This window comes from Neophocaena asiaeorientalis, unplaced genomic scaffold, assembly GCF_003031525.2.
Source record: "Neophocaena asiaeorientalis asiaeorientalis breed wild unplaced genomic scaffold, Neophocaena_asiaeorientalis_V1.1 scaffold150, whole genome shotgun sequence".
NCBI classification, from domain to species: domain Eukaryota; kingdom Metazoa; phylum Chordata; class Mammalia; order Artiodactyla; family Phocoenidae; genus Neophocaena; species Neophocaena asiaeorientalis.
The window spans coordinates 5,235,238-5,258,287 of record NW_020176571.1 but is presented as its reverse complement, the minus strand read 5'-3'; the positions used below and the strand labels follow the sequence as shown (position 1 = coordinate 5,258,287).

General features: G+C 48.9%; 1 protein-coding gene across 1 annotated transcript in view; it reads left to right on the top strand.

Annotated features, from left to right (window-relative positions):
- ANO2 (anoctamin 2) overlaps positions 1-23,050 on the top strand; it is a 314,636-nt gene that overhangs the window by 160,304 nt on the left and 131,282 nt on the right. Inside the window, exons 13-15 of the mRNA XM_024733224.1 lie at positions 4,277-4,288; positions 4,510-4,614; positions 10,788-10,790. Coding sequence (XP_024588992.1) covers positions 4,277-4,288; positions 4,510-4,614; positions 10,788-10,790 — 120 coding nt within the window. The remainder of the gene's footprint in view (positions 1-4,276; positions 4,289-4,509; positions 4,615-10,787; positions 10,791-23,050) is intronic.

Sequence of the window (23,050 nt, the reverse complement as noted above, 5' to 3'; positions counted from 1 at the left end):
AGAAGAAGCAGCAGCCTGGCATCCACGCCTGTGTGGGGACAGAAACAAGCTAAGTGTGTCTTCTGAGTAGTGCTGAGGAGGCCAGCAGGTCTGCCTGTGAAAGAGGAAGTGTAAACACACTCACACAGAGAAAGGCATCCGTTATGACACAGTGCCCTTGACGTCTCAGCCCCTGGCAGCAGTGGGATGCTAAGCCATTCTGGTTTCTGCAGCCAGGTTTCCTGTTTAACCCGATGAGCCATGGTCACTTCCTGGGAGGGGCGTGATTTCAGTAACTCCTGCGCAGGCCAAGCCTGGGTTCACCCCTGGCGCAAAGAGCTGGTCCTGACGGGCTCTCTGTGTGAGGTTACTGGGGGCGGGTCAGTTCTGCAGCATCGAGGATGTGCCCCCCCGTGCCGTGTGCAAGCCCAGGGCCAGGCATGGTTGAGAGGAGGGAGGGCAGCTGTGTCTTTCCTTCCATGTATTTAGATTTTGGACTCAGATATTAAGCACACTTTAAGTTGAGTTAAGTCTGGACGTGCACATCGGGCACCTCCTGTGGACCAGGTTTTGGTTTGGGACATGGAACTCTCTCAGGCACGGTCTCTGAGCATCTCCAAAGGGTTGCATTCAACTAAGGGGTTGTCTGGTCTCTGAATAATTAGAATACAACGGTGAGTTTGAGAGAAATTCCTTCCGGTCTAAAAACTGTTTTGTTTTTAAATCAGGGTTTTGAAGACTGGTTGAATTTTAGTGAGCAGCAAAGGGAGGAATGGGTACCCACAGGAGGAAACAGCCGACAGGAGCCTTGATCCAGGGAAGCTCAGGGTGTGGCTCAGAGTCAGCAGGATACCTGGAAGGTCTAGTTGGCTGCAGGGAACAGGGGTTGGGCTACAGTTGGGGGGTGGGGGCGGGCAGAGCAACAAATGCAGGCTGGTGGCTAGGCCAGGGAGGGTCCCGACTGTATCTCCTCAGGTCATGGGACGGCAGGGAGAGCAGGATTGGAAGGCGTCTGTGACTTGCCCTAGGCCTTAAATGAAGTGTTGTGGGCAGATTTAACCCACATTCAAATGGGGAGCAAGAGGACGCAGACACCACCTGGGCTTCGGGGAGGAGGTTGCAGGGGTCCTTGAAGGTCATGATGAGAGCTTTTTGTCTGTTTTAACCACATGTTGTCTCCAGGTCTCAGGGATCCTGCCATGGCTGTAACCCTCAGACAGCTTCTACCCTGTGGTCTTCACTAGGAAGCAGCCCTTCAGGAGTTGGGGGGAGGGTGCTAACTCGCACAGAGACCAGAGCCACCCACCCTCTGTCCCTCCCGCCTGGGGTGCGCACACCACGTGGGACGCCAAGGAAAGCAGCAGGGGCGGGGCTTAAAGCGCGGAGGAGGAGAAGGGGACTGGAGAACCCACCTCCCGGGGCAGCAGCCCCTGGCCCAGGGGCCTCCCTGTGGAACCGGCTGGGATGGCCCGAGAGACCCCTTTGAAGGCCGTCGAAGGAGGCCTGCCAGACCTCAGGAGTCTTCGCTCTGAGATGGGATGGCCTTGAGCTCAGTGGCCTCTCTTGCCCGATTCCCTGCTGCACTCAGGCCCCGCGTGTCCCTGGGACCCCTCAGAGAGGGTGGTCTCAATGCAGATGTCCTCCCATCCCTCTCTCTCCCGCCCCTGTCTACCATGTCAGGCTTAGCTGCCCCGACAGCTTCCTGTCACGTAGGACGCAAGACCCCTTGCCTCCCCGCAGCGCGTGGTGGCGTGCTTCTCCTCCCAGACCTTCCAGCCTCCATTCTCTCAACGGGCCTGCATTCTCTCCTGGGCTCCTTCCAGGCTTTGTACTGGCTCCTCCCTCTGCCTGGAAGGCTCCAGTCTCCACCTGCCCTGACCTTTCTTAGCTTTTCCATCCCAACCAGAACATGACCCTCCTCTGGCTGGCCTTCCCCCAATCCCGATTCTGAAGCAGCCAGCCTGACATTTCTTCTGTTGCTCTCATCCCCGCCTGCTGGTTTCTTATTTGTGGGTTTGTTGGCTTGCTGTCACCTTCCTCCACTTGGAGATAAGCTCCTTGTTCGTAGCCTCGGAGCCTGAAGAAGAGCTCCCAAGAGCTCGGAACGCAGTAGATGCTTTGGTAACTCCTTGTTGGAGACATTTGTTGACTGCCTCTCCGGGTTTACCTCTGTCGATCAGCGAAGGCTGGTCCTGTGCTGGCCTGGGGCCTTCTTTCAGGCCAGCTCCTGCGGGGAGCAACCAGGTGGAAGTAGCTTTGCAAAATATTTCCAGAGCCTTGGCGGGAGGGTTTATGTATTTGTGATGATTTGGCGTCAGACCCCATCCAGGGAGGCCGTGTTTAAGGCTGGGTGTATTGGAGCAGCCCTCACGGGGTCCAGACTCTGCTCTGGCCAGGCGCTCATTTGTCCAGGTCCCTGCCTTTGAGGAATCCTGTGACCTCACCCGATCTTCTTGGCTGCGAGCAACGCGATCCTTGTCTGACCTGCTTCGGTTGGAAAGCAGAGCAGCCTGACACTCTGCTTTGAGAGCCTCGGACTCCTGTCTGCGTGCCAAGAGCTCTCAGCTTGTTCTAAACAGATGAGGAGGGTCTGAGCTGGGGCCCAGAATGCAGTGAAGTGGGCCACAGCCACCACAAGAGGGATGTGAGGACACTCCTCTACGTGATGTCACGTCTTCGGAAAGTCAGGGGCAGATCAGGAGCATCTTACAGTCAGCAGGGAAGGCCCCTCAGCTCCTTTGCTGAGGATGACAGGATAGACGCACTTCTTGCTTGAAGGGCTTTAGAATCCAGAGGATGGTACAAAAAGGCACGGCTTTAGTTCTATAGTTAAAATCTTCCATAGGAATAACATAGAAGAAACGCAACCAAATTTCAGAAGCCACAGCACATTTCTCAAAGTATTTCTGCAGGAGGTTAATTGTTGGAGGCGAAAGTTTTGTGGGACATGGTGGGTTGAAGAAGATTCAGCATGTGTCTTTACAGGAGAACTTCTCAGAGCTTTTATTAGGCTCCTTGTGACTCTCAGGTGACACAATGTATGGTATTTTCCAATCTGTTAGACCCTGGAATCCTTTTTTAGCTAAAACCCTCCTGGCACACACATTAGGATATGCTGCGTTGGAGGATGGATGAAGGGGAGAGACAAAATGAAGTGAACTTCGCAAGCGTTGAGAGATTTCTGTGTTCTCCCCACGGTGCTAATTGCTGCGAGAAACAAAATAATGGAGACCAGGTAGTGGATTCTTATCTTAGGATAAAAAGATTCCCACATGCAAAACAACTAGGAAACAATAAAGGAAGATGACGTAATCAAGAACTACCTGTCGTGTAAGCTATAAAACTCTAGAATATTTGAGAGGGGGAGACTCCACCAGCTGTGTTTCAGCAGGCAGAGAAGGTCCCACCTCCGAGGCTGGGACTGCACTGTGGAGCCCGGGTGATAATGGAGAGCCTTCAGAACTCTGGAATGGCTCCTCTCTGCGTCCCCTGCGTCGGCAGGCGGACTCTCAACCACTGCGCCACCAGGGAAGCCCAGTACTGGTTATTCTTACTAGTCACGTGCACAGTTTCTCCTCTCCAGCATCATGGCATGTCTCGGGAAAGCCAGAGACAGGTCAGGAGTCCAGCTCGTTGGCTTTCAGGATCTCTGAGGCCTGAGCAGTGATGAGGGAATGTGTGTTCTCTGTGTCTGCTGGGAGCCAGCTCTGGAATCCCTGCCTGGGAGTTCTCGGTAAATGATGCAGGAGGCCGGGTGTACGCTGTTAAGTTCTCTTTGAAGTAAGTCATGCGTCTTCCTGCCGCAGCGTCTGCACTGATGGGGCCGTGGTCTTTCTGATCACCCAGGCACTCGTTCCCATGCCTGGTGACTCACCATGCAGGTTCGTATTGCTGCGTGTCCCTGCGCTGTCTCCTGAGCATCAGCGTGCTTGCCAGTGAGTTACTCACCAAGGCTGAATAGCAAACAGGTCCAGGCAAGTGAGTTTTAAGATTCCCTGTGGGCACCTTCAACTGTGATGTTTACTGGCGGCCGTTTTTGGCTTGCAGAAGAATGGCGCAGGGAAGACATTTGGTCCTGGCCCTGACTCCCGGCCGGGGGGGGCACATCTGTTTCTCCAGCTGGGATTTGGCTCATTGCAACTTAAAGTTGAGGCCTGAGGATAGACAGTGGGATGCCCAGAGGTAGCCCCCGGGCCTTTGGGCCAACTGCTGTGTGCAGCACTGGAGCGGCTCCTTTTTGTATCAGCTCCTCGTTAATGCTTCGTCTCTCCTTTCTCAACCCTGGCGCCACCCCCAGGAACGTGCTCAGGTTTGGTTTCCAGTGTGATAACAAGTGGTGTGTGTCCCCCTTTCCCGCCACAGTGTGTCCCTGGTCTTGACGCCTCGTGGTCGTGTGTAGTGTGGCAGCCCTTGTCCCATAGCATCTGAACCCGTGACCTGACTTCCTGTCCTCGTGGTGTCTGGCCATACCCCGCGGGCCAAGGTGGCCCTCCGCCTGTTTACTAACCACTCTGTGTCTCTGGCTTTTAGGAGCACCCCCGGCCTGAGTATGAAACCAAAGTTCGGGAGAAGATGCTGAGGGAGAGTGACAAGTCTCTGGTCCAGAAATTGGGAACCGGTGGGACTGAGGATGCGGTAAGATGCTGGCACCTGGTGCTTGCTTTCCTTTTTTTTTTCTTAAGATCCTATTGTCATTTCACTGGGAATGCCTTCGCGGATGGAGACTGGGCTGTGAGAAGGGCCGACAGCGGTGGGACAGGGCGGAAAGAGAGCATGACGTCTCTCCGTGTCCCGTGGGCAGAGGTTGTGGGGAACAGGCCCCTCCCATGACTTGATTTCTCTCTCCTTCCCAAGTGGTAATGTCTGGATGAAATGGGAGGGCAGGTCGGGAAAGAAAGAAACCGTTTCAGACCCGGGTCCTCTGGACTCTTGTCACCTACACGTCGCATAGCAGTAGCAACCACCACCAGACCAACCAGCGCAATGACAGTGAACCTTTATTCAGTCCTTGCCGCGGGCCAGGCACCGTTCTCAGCGCGCTGTATCGTTTTACTCTCGAAATAAATTGATGAGGCTGGAGCAATTTTTCTGTAAATGAAAACTACTGAAGAAAGGTATGTCCGCAGCTTAAGTTGTTGACCAGAGCTCACCCAGACAGTGAATGGTGGGTGGATCTGGGATTCCAACCCAGGTGAGTCTGTGACAGTCTGGGCATCTAACCGCTATGCAAGGATACATCGAGAGATGGCCCTTAGGGCTGGCAGAGGCATATCCATGCCTGTATGTGCCTGAGCTGCTCGTACACTCTTCCTCACATTTCATTTTCTCTGGATGGGCCTCCAAAGTACGGAGGTGATTGTGAGTCGTATTTCTGAGTTTTATGGTGGCATTCAGACATGGAAACGGAGCTTCAGGATCTGTGCTGTGATCTGTAAATACTCGCAGTGCCTGTGAGGTGGGGGGCTCCTCTTTGGCACCACCGGTCTCCTCTGAGTGCCACCCTTTTTTGAAACCAAGAGTGTGTGTGTGTGTGTGTGTGTTGATGTCTTTCCTAATCTGGTTCCTGAAAAAATTCAACGAGATCGACAATCTGTTGTTTTTACACGTGTCTTTTCTCCATCTTGGATTCGAATTAAAATTTCATTTAATTTTACATTCTTTAAGTTGGAGCCATTCATGTTAACATGCAAATTTATTCAAGCACCAATACGGAGAATGTGGTGTTTTTAAGCCCAGAATACTAGCTGCCTCTCTTTCTTTCTGTCTGTCTTTTTTTTTTTCCTTTAAGAAAGCAGGACTTAGAAGAGAAAGGGGGTGGCTGTCTAAGTTATTATTCCTCTAGAAAAAAGTAAGTCCAAGACCGCCAATTATCTGGGGAAAAAAATGAATTCATTCTTAGGAAAGAGTAATCATCACCATCACCCTCATCAGAAAGCAAACATATTGTGTTCTGTCGGGTTTGGCAATCCCATGCAACCTTCTTTCTCCACCGCAGGGCAATATACAATGGATAATTTTATGGAAATCACATGTAACTTTTAATGACCACTGCCTCAGTTAATTTTAATTCCATAGACGGGAATGCCGAGGAGCTGGAATTGCGTACACCGAGGCTGTAGTTCTGATATAAACACTGCTTGGGTATATTATATGCACGATAGGTCAGATAGCTTTCAGGGACCATGAATAACTGAAAAACATCTGAATGCGTTATGAATGATACATATGTTTACGTGTTAGCATTCAACATCTATTTTCATTACACTGTGGAGAATGTAAAGCTCAAAGCATCTAATGCCTTACAGGCACTGGGGGGAAAATGACCTTCCCAAATGAGCAGCGTAGGATGAAAATGGCCTGGAATTTGATTGTCAGCGTCCTTCTTGTGTTCCCTCCATTCTGTTAATACTGGAAATGCTTGTGTTCTTGCTGTAAATCTAGCCAAGGGTGGGAGATGAAGGGAGGAGCACATGTTTGCTGTCTGATGGGAGGGATGCTTCTCTTGCCTACTGGAAGAGTTGAGGTCAACGCCCATGGCAAGACAGGGCTCTAGGGTGGGATACTTAGGAAAGACACATTCTTCCGGGAAACAGACAAGGACCAAGAATCAAAGTCTAGATGATAGGCTTGGATGTGCTTCTTTCATCCCAGAGGCTCACTTTGGTTCTGCCTTCTTTGTAACCCTGAGGCTTCATGTCCCATCTCTCTTTATATTCCTTCCTCTTGAATGATAAAAGCTACCATTTATCGAGGCCCAGATGGTAGAGAAAATTACCAAAGACCACATAGCTAGTGGTGGGAGAGCCAGCAGTCATACGCAGCTCCACCTCATCCCCAAGGCCCATTGCTTCTCAAAAAAATTATTTTAAAGGTATCAAGTTCATGTTTTTTTTTTATTTACTTATTTTTTAAATTTTTAAATGTTTTTTGCAGTACGCGGGCCTCTCACTGTTATGGCCTCTCCCGTTGTGGAGCACAGGCTCCGGACGCGCAGGCTCAGCGGCCATGGTTCACGGGCCCAGCCGCTCCGCGGCATGTGGGATCCTCCCGGACCGGGGCTCGAACCCGCGTCCCCTGCATCGGCAGGTGGACTCTCAACCACTGCGCCACCAGGGAAGCCCATCAAGTTCATTTTATGAAACTTCTTTGTAAGTGATTTAATTCTCAGACCATAACATTCACCCAATTAATTGATACAATTCGATGGTTTTTAGTATATTCACAGTTTTGTGCTGTCATTCCCACGATCTAAGTTTCAAATATTTTTTATCATCTTAGAAAGAAACTCTATACCCTGGGAGGCAAGTAATCTATTAATACGTTCTGTTTCAATAGGTTTGCCTCTTCTGGACTTCCATGTAAATGAAATCATGCAAAATGTCGTATTTCTCCTCTTTCACTTAGCAAAATGTTTTCATGATTCATCCATGTTGTAGCTCTGTCTGATCTTCATTCTTTTTTATTGCCAAATAATATTCCGTATTTTAGATACACCCAATTTTATTTGTACATTCATCAGTTGATGGACAGTTGGATGGCTTTCACTTTTCGGCTATTATGAGCAATGCTGCTATGAACATTTGTGTACCAGGTTTTGGGTGCATGTATGTTTTCACATCTTTTGGAAATATGCGTAAGAGTAGAATTACTGGGTCATACGGAAACTCTGTGTTTAACATTTTGAAGGACTGCTGTAATATTTTTCAAAGGGGCTTCACCATTTTGCATGCCAACCAGCACTGCATGAGGGCTCTTAATTTCTCCACATCCTCACCAACACTTGTTATCTGTCTTTTTTATTTTATCCATTCTAGTTGCGTGCAGTGGTATTTCATTGGGGTTTGAATTAGCATTTCCCTAAAGGATGTTGAACAACCTTTCGCGTGCTTATTGGCAGATTTTATGGCTTCTTTGGAAAAATGTCTATTCAGATCCTTTGCTCATTTTTAAAGGTGGGTTAATTGTCTTTTCACTACTGTATGAAGAGTTACTTACATAATCTGAACACCAGTCTCTTATCAGATAATACGATTTACAAATATTTTCTCCCATTCTGTGGATTTTTAAAATTTAATTGATGATACAGTTTGCTGCACAAAAGTTGTTTTTTTTGGTTTTTTTTTTTTTTGCGGTACGCGGGCCTCTCACTGTTGTGGCCTCTCCTGTCGCGGAGCACAGGCTCCAGACGCACAGGCTCAGCGACCATGGCTCACGGGCCCAGCCGCTCCGCACGCATGTGGGATCCTCCCGCACCGGGGCACGATCCCGGGTCCCCCGCATCGGCAGGCGGACTCTCAACCACTGCGCCACCAGGGAAGCCCCCACAAAAGTTTTTTGATGTAGTTCAATTTATCTGTTTTTCCTGTTGTCATTTGTGCTTTTGTGTCATATCTAAGAAACCACTGCTTAATCCAGTGTCATAGAGATATACTGTCAGGGTTTCTTCTAAGAATTTTACAATGTTAGCTCTTACATTTAGGTCTATGATCCATTTTGAGTTAATTTTTGTGTATGGTATAAGTAAGAGGTCCAAATTCATCTTTTGTCTGAATATTTAGTTTTTCCAGCCCCATTTGTTGAAAAGATTATTTTCTCCACTGAATTATCTTGTCAGCCTCATCAAAAATCAATTCACCATAAATGTAAGAGTTCATTTCTGGGCACTCAGTTCTATTCCATTAATCTATGTGTCTGGCCAATACCACATTGTCTTGATTAATTACTGCACCTGTGTAGTAAGTTTTGCAATTGGAATGTGACTGAATTTGTGCTTCTTTTCCAAAATTGTTTTGACAATTCTGGGTGTCTGGCATTTCCATATGAATTTTATGACCAGCTTGTCAATTTCTGCAAACAAAGCAAGATGGAATTGTTGGTAGGGATTGAGCTGAATCTGTAGATTAATTCAGGCAGTAGCACCTTCCTAACAGTGGTAAGTCTTCTAATCTATGAACATGTTATATCTTTCCATTCTTTAGATCTTCTTTAATTTCTTTCAAAAATGTTTTATAGTTTCAGAGTACAGGTCTTGCACATCTTTTGTTAAATTTGTTCATAATTGTTTTATTCTTTTCCGTGGGATTGCAAATATAATTGTTTTCTTAATTCCACTTTTGGATTGTTCATTGCTAGTATATAGAAATATAGTTGATTTTTGTGTATTGATTTTATATCCCACAGCTTTGCTGGACTCATTTATTAATTTTGGTAGTCTTTAGTGGATTCTTTAGGGTTTTTTCTATTTATAAGATCATGTCATCTTGAAGAGAGATAGTTTCACTTCTTCGTTTCCCAGCCTGGTTGCATTTTTCTCTCTCTCTCTCCATCCTCCGCCCCTTCCCCCTTTTCCTCCCAGGTGCCCTGACTAGAATCTCTTGTACAATGTTGAATAGAAGTGATGAGAATTGACTTCCTTGTCTTGTTCTTGGTCTTAGCCTTTCACCATTAATTATGATGTTAGCTAGCTGCGACCTATCGCTCTTTAACTCTCTCTGTAAGGCTCCCCTAAGGAGAATTCACGTCATATCACCAGGTGGCCAAGCCCATCTCAGGTCTCTCCCGTTTCAGCTGTCACGTGGGGAGATTGGATTGTAGCCTCTGCAGTTCTGAGAGTCGGTACTTTTCTTTGCTGATGTGAAAGACTCATGTTGGTCATTAGCCCATAACTTCGGGGGACAGGCAGTCTCTTATTCATTTTAGGTGGTGGTAATTTGGCCATTTTAATATCTACTGTTATGATTTTCAAGGGTATGGGCACAGAGAGGTTAGTAAAATAGTGAGGTTAGAAGTAATATTTATGGAGTGCTCACTCTGTGTGGGTCTTTACAGGTTTTATTTCATTTAAGTCTCAAAACCATTATTATTCCAATTTTATATGTGAGGAAACTGAGGCTTATTTATCTAGAAAGAAGGAACTTGCTCAGTGCTTGTATATGGCCAGACGGTCTGACTCAAGAACAGTGATCATGATCTCTATGCTTCTCTGCGTTTAGAGTGTTTGCCCCTCAACAGATCCTCAGACACCTGTGAAGAATCATGGGTTGGTTCTCCTCCTTATTCTAAAGGCAGGAAGGAACGTGGTATTTGTTGGAAAGAAGGGTACGAGACAACCAGCGACCCTACATTTTCTTTAGTGGTTTTGTATGAACTGTGGTGGGCTGACGCTGTATTTCCACCAAGGACACCAGTGAGTAGAATTAGCTCAGTTTCCAGCAAAAGGTTCAACAGACAGTAGGGAGCACTGGGGACGATAAACACAGAGATATATTGTGTTTCCAAGGAAGAATATGGAGCTGGAACGTCTAATAAGAGAATAGGCTGGTTTTACTTATTTATTTATTTTTCTCCTGGATTAGTTGGAATCTTTTCTGGAATAGTTTATCCTGGACAGATTTGCAGTTTTCCTCAAGTTTCCCTCCAGGGCAAGATTTTTCTCTGTTCATACAAGATGAGAAAGCTCTGAGTTGGCAACAGCTGGCAAGGTGCTGTGGCTGGTGGGATTGGGGGGCGGTCCTGATCTCTGCCTCTCACCCCTCTGACCCTTCTCATCCCAGACGTAACTCCTTTCCTTTAATATAATTCGTGCCAGTGAGGATGTCATCAGAAAACAGAGCTCCTGCCCCAGAGTTCAAAAGAGGTAAAAGAATCTGAGGAACTAATTATAAAGCTGTTAGGATTGGGGAAATCGAGGCAGACAGGCTGGCGAGGCGAAGCCAAGATTAACATCAGGAGGGGGCCGCTCCCACTCTTAGGAAGGACCAGGAGCGAGGTGGTATCACCAGAACCCGGTGGGTGCCGGTGCCCTGCAGGAGGTGCAGCTCCTTCTGGAGATGCCGTCTGAAGCAGGTAGAGGGGGGTGGAGGAGAAACACCCTGAATTGCCGCCTCCTGCCTTTGAGTCGAACGCCAGTGCCCCCCGTTGGCCAAATCTAACCACAAGTCAGTTGATGAATCACTCCGAGAAATACGGTTTTTAGGCTTCAGCACCTGGCAGAGGAAAGGAACAGCGGGGCGGAGCTCCAAGGGGCAGTGGCAAAGGACTGGCACAAAGGTCCAGTCATGAGTCAGCATCACTTTGGGACCTGCTAGCCACTGATCGATCACTTACGCCAGGTCCTCCCACTGGGGAGTTGAGAGGCTGTTGGAGGATAAAAATGTGGCAGAAAGCACAAGAATGCTGCCCACTGGCACGAGGAAGGGACACGTGAATGGTCAGGGACTCTGACCGGTCCCAGGCTGTTGAGGGCGTTCATGTGAGCGGGGTGGGTGTCCTCTGGTGTGGGCACGTGGGAGGGTGCCTCTGTGTGTGTGTGTGTGTGTGTGTGTGTGTGTGTGTGTGTGTGTGTGTGTGTGTGTGTGTGTGTGTGATGGTGCCATCGGAGTGACACAGGTGGGCTTAGATACCTGAAGGCTTCAGTGAGGGGGGCAACCGTATTTTCGTGTCAAGGAACAGGGAGCACATGACAAGCTGGGAGATGGCACCGGTGGGTCCTGAGAGAGGCTTCTACAAAACCTGTCACTAAAGGGACTGTAAAACGAAGTCCCACTGAACTAGTCCCAGGAGCTTACCTCCCGGGACTTGCCGTTTATCCAGGGTGGGCCTGGAGCTGCCTGCAGTGCTGCATTTAATGAACGTTTTATGGGGAACAGTCGCCAAGAGGAGGCCCGTGGATGGACAGGTGTTAACTTACTGCTCAGCGCACCACCCTGGGGACAGTTATTTCCAAACAAAAGTCATCTAAAGTTAAAGTATTGAAACATTTACGACACATGCCAAATGGACATGTGGAATAAATTATGCATCGTTGAGGGCCTTTGCTGGGAGGCTGGACGACAGCAGGAGGAGGCTGGGGGCTGTCACAGCTGGGGAGCAGGGCTCAGGGTTCCCGTCTGGGGGACCGAGGGGCGTTTTTCAGAATGCCCCGTGGAACAGAGTTCCCTGCGGCCCTCCTTTGGAGGCACTCGAAACCTAATGACCATTGGAGGGTCAAAAAAAAAAAAAGAAAGAATGATTCTCCATAGTTCTCTCAGACTCTTCTTAGGGATGAAGAAGGTTCCTCGTTGGCAAAGGGAAACCCTGGGAACAGAAAGGGACTCAGTTGGTTGGAGCATCACATAGCGAGGAGCTGAGGGAAAGCTGGACCCTGGGCCCGTTTCTGGAAATGTTGATTTGCATCAGAGCCCACGGCCTCTCCTCCTGTTCGTTCTCTGCTGTTCCGTGGGCTCTCAGCGTGAAGGCTGAGCTCTGCACCTTGGGGCCGGTCTGGGTCTCCATCCTCACCCACAGTCCTCGGGAGCTGACGGAATAACCGGTGGGAAGGAGGCCAAAGGGCAGCCAGGGAAGCTGGGCCCGGGGCTCTCAGACCAGCCCCTGGATGGGCAAGCACTGACCGAGGCCTGATCAGCTCTGAAACCCTGCCATTGATGCCGCTTACCCCGAACTTCTCATGTTTGCTAAGAGGGACAGTGAAACAGGTCACTCTGTACAGTGTAGCTCCCTGGGTGGAGCACAGCTTACAAAGTAGACCTGCTATTGAAGGCCGCCCCCAGCCATTTTATGTACTTTCTTTTTTATCAATGTAATTTAATTTTATTGATTTATTGATTGATTATTAATTTTTATTCATTGTTTCCAGTTCTGGCTCCTCCGTTTCTGTCTGTCTGTCTCTCCGGCTCTCACTCTGCCATCTCTCAGGGAGTGGCCCCCCTTCGCACCCATGGTTCCCCCCTACCCCTCCCCGGGGCATCCTCACCCAGGGAAATGGGTCAGTGAACCAAGGAGCAGAGAAGTGGACGTGGCCGGGGACTGGTGAGTCACCCGTTTGACTGCAAAATGGGGGGCATCGTCTTAGGAGGAGCTGAGGACTTGAATTGGGAATTTCAGGGCTCGGCCTCCCTCTCCCTCACTGGGGGGGGTCCGGCCCCAGGCAGGCGGGGACGTGTGGACCTTGCCAGTTGCCTCCGGGCAGCAGCTCCAGACTGGCCAAGGGACAGAGGCGTGTCTGCCACAGCAGTAAATGAGATGGGAGTGGAGCAAGCAGAGTCCCCGGGAAGCCCCCGGGACGCTGGCTGCCACCGCGGGAATCAGTGTGGAAGGAAGTGAGGAAGGATGGAAGTTTCCTAAGAAGGAGCCTCTCTGCACAGAATTTAGCACTGGCAGAAGTGGGGTTGAAGGCTAAGTTGGTGTGCGGGTGCGTTAGCATTGCAGGGGTTTTACTTATCACCATATAAATTATACATGAGAACATTCTTCTCAAGAGAAATCCCACATTACAGATAAAACACAAGTCTCCCTGGACTGCATCTCTCCCAGTGTTAAGTGTCCCCCTAGAGAGAGCTACAGTTAGCAGCTTGGCTTGTATCTTTCCAGACCTTTCCTTATGCACTTTTATTCTTGTATGAACCTGTGTTTGCTTTGGTTATTGGTTTCTTTACACACACACACACGCACGCACATTCAGGAGAGAGCCATGAACAAATGGTCTCATTATGTCAAGGAAGTTTCTTAAGTGAGGAAGACTGTTTCCCAAACTTTGCCCCCCCGGGGCACCCCAGCGTGCCACAGGGAACTCACAAAAGTCATGGCGTTTTTAAACACCTTTGAGGGCAGTCCAGCAGTACCTGGCATCTGTCAGACACTGCAGGAGCCGCTACCCCAGCAGGGTCCGCGTTAAAACGCAAGACATGCCCACCAGCATCACCGCGTCTTAGAGAAGCCGAGTTTCCTGTGGCAGCAGCACAGCTTCTGCACAGTCATTGTGAACCAGAGGATGCAAATATCAGGTGCAAAGGGATTCCCAGGAGGGAGGAGCCGGATCGTGTCCTGCAAGTGGACACATCCTTTTAGTGAGGAATTAGGGTGAAGAATGAAATAAAAGATCAGTTTTTCTTTCAATTTCTCTGTATTTTTTCCTAAATGGCTACTAGGCTATCTGGGCATGAACACTTATTAAGTTATTTGGACTTAACTCCTCCCTAAGTGGAACCTTTAAGTCTTTTTTTTTTTTTTTTTTTTTTTTTTTGCAGCCGAGGGCAATTGTGTAAACATGACGGAGCTGTTAAGGGTACAGGGAACTGAAAACGTTTGGGGACTCCTGCTGGGTAAAAGCTTTCTGTCCATAGAGGCTTAAGAGTGAAGGAGACGGCCAAGGGCAGAGAAGTTTAAAAAGATACATAGAGAGTTTCAAAGAAGCAGAAATTTACTTGGGGGCAACACTGTGGCAATGTGTGTGCAGAGGAAGTGCCGGGTGGGCTAGCTCCTTGCACACTGGCTCCTGGGCTTCTCACCCACTCCTCTCGTGGGCCTTGGAGGGGATCTGCCCCAGCATCTTCTCCCTCTGTCTCTGACTATTTCTCTCTCTTTCTCTCTGCCTGTGTGTGTATACGTGTGTGTGTGTGTGTGTGTGTGTGTGTGTGAGTGTGTGTGTGCGTTAGGAGGGGACTGACGGTTCTGATTATGGACATCCTTTAAAATCCATGAGATTTAAAAAAAAAACCGGCAACTCCTTATCCAGAAGACTTTGCTTGACTTACAATCTCCGGGTGGCTCCGGCTTCACAGAGAAGGATGCCAGAGGAGCGTAGAACGTGCCCATAAACATCTCCCTTTGTGGAGCCTGTGAATTATCCATTCCAAGGAGAGACTTCGCAGGTGGCCCAGGCCATCAGATGGCGGGGGTCCGGGGGCTCTGGCCCTCTTCAACTGACAGCCCATTCTCAGCAGCATAAGTCCTGGCTAAAATAAGACTTTGTCCTATGCTCAGTGTGTACATTTCTACTGGCCTGCGTCTATATTAAGACGTTACAAATAAGGAGAGTCCCAAGACCTGGGTTATGGAGGAGAAGCTGGGGGCAGACAGGCAGCCTGGGAAATGAGAGCGCAGTGGGACGGTGGGGGGCCGGGCGGAGCAGCGGGTCTGCCTCCGAGCTAAGGCTGGGCAAAGTCACCATGGTATTTCAGACCAGACCCTCATGGAAAACACAAGGCCCAAATATGTGCAAGGATGGGGAGTGTTGGAAGAGCCAAGTGGCTCACAGAGGCCAGCACATAGCATTGGGATGTGTGATGTTTGCCACGATTGACTCGCAGTTTGGACTTTCTTTTTTCGTCTAAATGATTTTTCCATATACGGCCTGAAGCGCGTAAATTAAATCTGTCTTTTGCTGCCCGGGCCAAGGTCGTTATTTCATGTCCCTAGAATTCACTGAAGCACACACGAGCCTGTCAGGGTCCTTTGCTCTCTTGCCCTTCGAGTGCCAGAAAAATCAAAGTGTTGGTTTAAAAAATTCCTCCAGGGTCAAAAGGTGTCTGACTCCGTGTGAGTCTTTGACGTGACGTCCAGAAAGGAGCTTTCAAAGAAAACAGGTGGGACGGCTCTTTTGTGGATGGAGAGGCTTCCAGACTATGCCCTTTTAGCACTGATCTCCTGAGCTAGTGAGGTCGCAGGGGCCTCCATCTCCGTACACCACTGAGGCCCGGCAGCCGGGCTCCAGCTGGTGAGCAAGGGTGTCTGCACAGCACCTGCCCCATCGCCCAGCGGACGCAATGTTCTTATAGACATTGCTTGCTTAACTTTCACGAAGAATAAGGAACTAGGAAGAAAAGAAAAAAAGGTCCTTACTTTAGGTTGCTTCAGATGCAGAGCCTGAGTCCGTGGTGCACGTGCAAAATTGACTCGGGAGGGGGGAACCCCGACAGTGGAGTGGGACAGTGACGGAGAAGAGAAGGCTGCGAACAAAGGGCGCATCGTCAGTCATGTTACCGGCGTGGGCAGCTGGCTCGTCATTTCACTGAGGAATTCTGGGAGCTGACCTAGAACATGCACGTCACAGTTCTACTGCCTGAGGGATGAGAAGCTGGGTGTATGTTAGTTCCACCAGTCACCACTGAAGGAGGCTCCGAGTGGGGTGTGTGTGTGTATGTGTGTGTGTGTGAATTCCCCTGCACTTCTGGCCTGCTTTGAACATGCACGTGAGCAGAAAAGGCTCAGGCCGCCAAAAAAGTCTTCAGGCAAAGCGATCCAGAGGCTGCCAGTTGGAAGTGAGACCTCTCCACTCTATGGTAAGGCTCATGGAACTTTGGGGCTGACACCGGCAGTATCAGGATCCTAGGTCCTAAAGTGCTTCTGTTAAGACCTAGCCAGAAAGTCAGAAGCCCAGGAGTTCAGCAGAGGGCATTTCGTACAGGGAAAGTTAATTCAAAAGGTGTCAGGATTGCCAACAAGCTGAACAGGGGTGGTGAAGCAACACAGAGGTCAGTAGCGGCTGGGGCTGGGAAGCCAGGGCGGGAGATGGTGTCCCCAGAGCCCAGGGCCAGGGCCACCTGGTGGGAATGGAGCCCTGGTCGAAGCTGTGTGCTAGGAGATGCCAGCCAGGGAAGGGCAGGCCACAGCGGGCACCGGAAGGATGGAGGAGGTGCAGCCACGGCATGAAGCCGATGGACAGACAGGGGGAATACTCTGGATTCTCCTTTCCATCCACCTGCCAGTCTCCCTCCAGTACCTCCCTGACCTGAATCTGGCCGGAAGCCAGTTGGCCAGGGAGTCTGGGAAATGTGTCTTCAGGGACCGCCGCTCCTACATTATGAATTAGAGGAACGGGCAGATCTGAGAGGAAGCAGGCTAGGACTGGCACTGGTCACAACCCTGACGTAATCCCATGCCTTCCTCTTCCAGTTCCACCCCTCTGTCTGCTCCATGACTCTGTTGGGTTTGTCACCCCCAAAGCAGAATCTGGGAATGTCTGAGGAGTTTGGAGGGACTCCATTTTGGGAAGGCATCGGTGGTCAGTGAGGGGACACACTCTACACCCTTGTTTGCCCCTGTTTTGAAGTTTCCTAGGGCTGTTCCTGTGCCTTTTGTTCTCCGATTCAGCCACAGAAGGACCTTCAATCCCTTGCCTGCATCCTGGGGGTCGTTGAGGAAGCACCGTGTCTTTTCAGTTATGTTGTAACGTATCTGACATGTAGCATCGTGTAAACTTCAGGTGTGCAGCGTGTCAGTCGGAGACACATATATCATAATACGGTTGCCATTGTAGCAGTCACTAGCACCTCTGTCATGTTACCAAATTATCCTTTGTTTTCAGTGGCTGGAATCATTAAGTTGCAGGCTCTTGGCAAGTTTGATGGTTATGATACAGTCCTGTCGTGTATCCTCACTGCTGTGCATGAGATCTCTCGGGCTCATTAACCAAGTGCTGCAAGTTTGTGCCCTTAAACAGCATCTGTCCTGTCCCTCCACCCCCATCCCCTGGTAACCACCATTTTACACTTGGTTTTTATGAATCTGGCTTTTTCAGATTTCCCATATAAGTGACACCATATAGCACTTACCTCACTTCGTCTGACTTATCTCACTTCGCATAATATGCAGAAGGTCCATCCGTGTTGTCACAAATGGCAGAGGCTGTATTGCTTTTTCGTGGCTGAATACTATTCCGTTATATAATATATATATTCCATTCGATATAGATGTATACAATATACATATTATGTATAGTTCACATATTCTTTATCCATTCATCTGTTTAAGGGCACTGACGTTTTCATATCTTGGCTGTGGTGAATAATGTGTCAGTGAACATGGGGGTGCATATATATCTTTGAGATCCTGTTTTCATTTCCTTTGCGTATATACCCAGAAGTGGAGTTGCTGCGTCAGATGGTAGATCTCTTCTTAATTTCTTGAGCAGCCTCTGTACTGCTTTTTACAGTGTCTGCACCAATTTACATTCCCACCAACAGTGCACAAGGCTTCCCTCTTCTCCTCACCTTTGCCAGCAATTGTTATTGCTTGTCTTCCATATGGTGGCCGTTCCAGCAGGTGTGAGGTGGTATCTCACTGTGGTTTTGATTTGCATAGGAAGCACCACATCTTGGATGCACCCTTTTGTCTGTTTAATTCTCCCTTAGGCTTGCCAAGGCTTGGTTTTTGCTCTGTGTCAGTGAGGTAGGTTTGCTCACATTTCGAAGGACATGTTTCAGAACCTGGAGCGTGCTGCATTTTTTTTTTCTCTCCCAAGTTATTGCCATTTGAACATGTTGGCTTTTATCTGTTCAATAAGACAAGATGTCAGCATTACTAGAAAGATCAATCTGAACAGATGCTAAGCTTTTCTCTCCTCCTCTGCCCACCCTGAGAATTCCCCATGCTTTCGGTGGTTACTTCATTCCCTCTCCCAACCTCCTGGAAACAGGCATGTCCACGTTATTTCAGATGGGGCAGCCCAAGTGAGATTTTCAGGACTGATTATGTACAAGGCCCACAGCAAAGCTAATGCCAGTCTCCAGTTCTCTGGTCACCTCTCTTGAGTTGGGTTCACTTACTTAATAGTTTGTACTTAATACATAATACACCCAAGAACGTAGAGATCCCTATTTCTATTTTTTTAAACATCTAAGATCAGATCACTAGGTGTATTTAATATTCATAGGCTACGACCTGCTATGAGAATGACATCCCGCTATCCCAAGCAGGCCAGATCTGGAGTTCAAGGTGAACTATACACTGGAATGGGGTCAGTGGAGGTGCCAACCCAGAGGCAAAAAGAAGTAGGTCCTTTAATTGGAGCGGTGAGCAGAGGCTGCTAACTTCCTTACGTGTCTTACACTGTCTTCACATTTGGGGAGCTAGGAGCGGAGTGACACAGGGAAGGAGGTGATCCATGATTTAATGGGCCTTCCATACCTGTAATCTCTGTAAAACAAACTTCTTTGAAGGGAGAAGCCCCAAACCCACTCCTTTGGGCCTTTCTTATTTCTGTTATCTTGGCTTCCAGCTGAAATCTCTGAAGCGTGTTCAGAGGAGAGCCTCTGAAATGCAATTGCGTGTCTTCTGGCCTTGCTCGGGCATTCCATTTCCTCTGACAAATGAACACTGGCTTGTCCTCTGACTGGCAGGAGATGAGAAAAGGTAGAGCGGCATCCCGAGCCTTGAGGGATACCCAGGGCCTCTCTGCAGCTCCCCACTGGTCCTCACAGCGGTCGTGTCCTTTCCCAGTGTTGGAAGCTGGCCGCAGCACAGCCTGAACTAAGTGCTGGCGTTTGCAAAGGGACAGCTCTTCCCACCAGTCATTCCTCGTCCACGGATTGTCCAAAGTCAATTCCTCGTCTGGGAGCTTCTGTTGCTTTTCTGCAGCAATACTCATGTTGTCCCGACAATACCACATCCAGGATTTTCTGCGTCAGGATTTTACTTCCGCTTGGTCTAGGGCTGGTGGGCCTGTACTGAGGATTTCCATGGCATGTTTCGACCATTTACATCCCTGTGGTGGAACTAGATAGCCCTGCAAGGGTTAATACCCACCCAGGGCCAAGCCGTCCTGCTCATCCGTGGCCCAGAGTGTGCTCGACTCCGGGACCGTTGGACCCAGCCTCATGGTCCCCCAGGAAGGCCAGACGAGGGGGTGTGCAGTTGACATCCAGTTCATTTTTATTATCATGGCACACAGTCTACCAGCCAACTTCCGTAACTTTTAAGCCGAACTTGGGCATCTGCCTTGAGTTTAGAGACTTTGCAGCAGGACGTCTGCCCTGGAGATGTGCTCAGCCAAATGTCTTCACTCCTTAGGGTGGGGCGACTCCCATCCAGGAATCTCAGAGACCTTGTATATAAACATGAATGAATGAATCCTCCCAACACCACACTCTTTGCCAGCTGGATTATTTTAAGGGAAGTGACCAGCTCAGGGGCCTGTAGTGAGTCATGAAAGATCTCGCTCGGAACCAGGGAGTTTGGACTTTCAGGGCCCTGGGTGGAGTCAGGGACCGCTCTGGACTCTTCCACCCCCAGTACTTGGAGTGTCAGGATGGGGGGTCAGCAGTCAGCACAGAAACTCTGGGGATGCCTGGCTGCCTTCCAGCTCAGCACCTCCCCCTTCAGCGCCTTCCTCACCAGCCCCCTCAAACCATGGCTTGGTCAAATTAAGTAACTTTTGTTTTTTCAGTATACACAACTAATATATGCTAACTGTAGAAATTCTGAAAAGGGAAGTATAAAGAAGAAAAACAATTCATCCAATTTTTCATCTCCTAGAAAACCTATTATAACCCTCTTTTTAATGTATATTGTCACATGGTTGAGAAAAATCAACTGTGTATTTAATTTTATATTATGATTTTATATTATGATTTTTGTCAGTCTGAGAACAAGTCCCAATCTTCTTAAACACCATTCTTGAGCATCCTTTCAATGATTGCATAATATTTCATCATATGGATGCATTATAGTTTTCTTAACCTTTCCTTACCCTGTAGTTAACATAGGATGAACACACAGTTTTTTTCCTGAAACTTGGGTTATTTGGATTAATACATCGTATGAACGTATCCCAGTTCTCTTAGTCTTTACCTTATGGTTGGACATACGCTGACCACGCTCGTGCTTGTTATTTCAGGTGGGTTCCATTAGTAGGAGACATTGCTGGAAGCTCAGGATCTTCACTCAGTTCCTGGTTTCCTAACCGCACATGTTTTGGGGCTCGGTGAGGGAGCCATGTAGACGCAGCCCTTGCACGTGACCATAGAGGCAGCTTCACCGTCGTTGCCTGTCTTGCCGCTGCTCAGTCGTTCACTGTAGATGAAGCTGGGTTGGGTCACTTAATTCATATCCTAGGACTCTTCCATCGATCGGGTACCCCTCTGGGAGAGCGGGAGGCCTTTGTTCTTCTCGTGTGCGTGGCGGGCAGAGCAGCTGTTCTGGCGCATAGGTGGGTCATTCTCTTAGGCTCTGGGGTTCGGTTCTGGTCAGGGAGCCATTTCTCACATCCCGGGAATCGGTGGGTTACTTGTATCAAATCCTGGAGCTGTTCACATCTTCTGACCCCACCGTTAATGTGGAAAAATGATTCTGGGGCAGTGGATGGATTGTGAGTGGCTTCTCCAATGAAGATATTCCATCAGTTGAACTGAGGCCAAGTTTTGGCAGGGAAATCAGTGGGACAAATCGTGAGCTACGGTTTTAGCTCCAAGAGGAAATGTGTCCTGGTTGGTAAATCATCAACCAAAAAAGCGTGAAACTGCTTGTGATAACTTAAACTTCTGGAAGCAATTTAGAGGGCAAGTAGGGTCACTCTGACTTCCGAGAAAGGGAGAGGATTTCTTGTTGTTGAGATGACGATTTTTTTTTTCTTCCGGCTTTCCAACATGTACACACAAACAATGTTGACCTATGGAAAATATTACTAATCCACAGAAGAGCACTTGATACATACTTTAATACGATGTTCTTTACTTTAGTGCCATTTTTCATCTGACTAGGAACTCCCTGATTGTCACTTTATCTCCCTGTAATACCAAGGGTGGACCTTCACACCCTTTTGATGACTCACGGAAATGCAGTATTAGCCCCTAAACTGATCTAAGAGGGCTCTTCGGATGTGGAGTGCATTTGGTGTCTTCCCCATCTTTGCTTTTCCAATCATATATAGTTTAGGATAGTGGCTTCTTATTACTTCATGCTGTGATCCTAAACTGGGCACCTTTGAAATTCAAAAAATGTGAATTCTTACTCAGAGTTAAAATAAGTAGATCTCATTAAAACAGAAGAAGAGGAAGGAAAGGGAGGGGGAGGAGGAAGGACTATAGGTACCACTCATGGTACCACTCAGCAAGCACCATATTATAACCCCATTCTTGGGAATTCCCTGGTGGTCCAGTGGTTAGGACTCCCAGCCTCCACTGCCAAGGACCCAGGTTTAATCCCTGGTCGGGGAACTAAGATCCTGCAAGCTGTGCAGCGTGGCCAAAAAGAAGAAAAAAACAACCCCATGTTATTAACCCCATATTATAAAATAATCTCCATGTTTTTTAGCCTTTATTCCATAAATGGAGCTTGGGAGATATTCCTAGGTCTCTGGAGGGCCAGGTAACAAAGCTGGCGGTAGCAACAAGCCTGTCAGCCTCGGGTTGGCGGATGTTTCTTGGGCCTGGTGCCCAACCTGCCGTGGCCTTAGCTCCAGCGGGAGGTCCCGGACCCAGCCTCCCTGACTTCTCCATCGTTGTCTAATCCACGTTTGACCGGCAGGAAGTGGAACCTTCCTTGACCTTCCTTTGGACTCAGAGCCTTGGACATGTAAGCAGAGACTGGGGACTGGTGTGAATTTGGCTAAAGTGACTGTTTTTTAAGCCTTTGCTCACCCAAGGTCACTCTGGTGTGATCCGGTAGAGTGGCAGATAAGTTGCTACATGGGAGAGTGAAGAGAATGGGCCGGAACTTCGGTGGGCCTACGAGAAGCAGGGAGGTCCTCAAAGTCAGCAGGCTCTGGGCCACATCCCGATACGGGATCTTGTTTCTTCTGGCTTGAGCATCTTTCCCCCAGTCTCCTGGCTCTGGCAGAAGCTGGGAGTTGGCAGACAGAAGGAGGGCCTGAGGTGAGTCCCCAGGAGAATGAGATGAGTGTCTCTGGGCCCACTGAGTCCTGATAAGAAGGGTTGCCGGGGGATCCCGGACCCCAGGCTCTTTTAGCCTATTTCTTGGATGATGGAAGAAGGATTCAGCCTGAGTTGTCCTTGTTTCAGATCCAGCTGAGGAGTTTGGCAGCTTGAAACCTGGACGGTGGTCGGGCTGCCAGTGTGAGTCACGCCACAGGGAACGTGGTAACAACAGTTCTGTAAACAAGCCAGGATCCCGGTCCCCCAGAGCCCCCGTGGGTCGTCTTCCATACTTCTTCCAGTAAACTCCATAAACCTTCCCTCTTTGTGCTGACTCCCTCGGCTGTTCAATTCGTGCATTGTCACCATGCTGGTTATAATGATGGCACGCAGGGCCCAGGGATTGAACATCCCTTTAACCACCTGCCAGAGTTTCCCCAAATGGGAACTGTGCCTTGCCTGTCTGCTTTCTGCAAGGAAATGTTTAAAGTGCTTTGAGACCCCAAGAGACCTTAAAATACCGAAGTTTATTTAATATCCATATCTTTGGGTTAAAAAAAATGAGTAAAACAAGAATAAATGCACGTGTTTTACTCTTGGTCAGTGACACCAGTTTTGAAAGACTCAGCTCTCTCAACCAGAAGCCTTGGAGTCGCCCTCAATTGCTCCCTTGCCCCCCCCCCCCCCCCCCCCCCCTCCGTGCC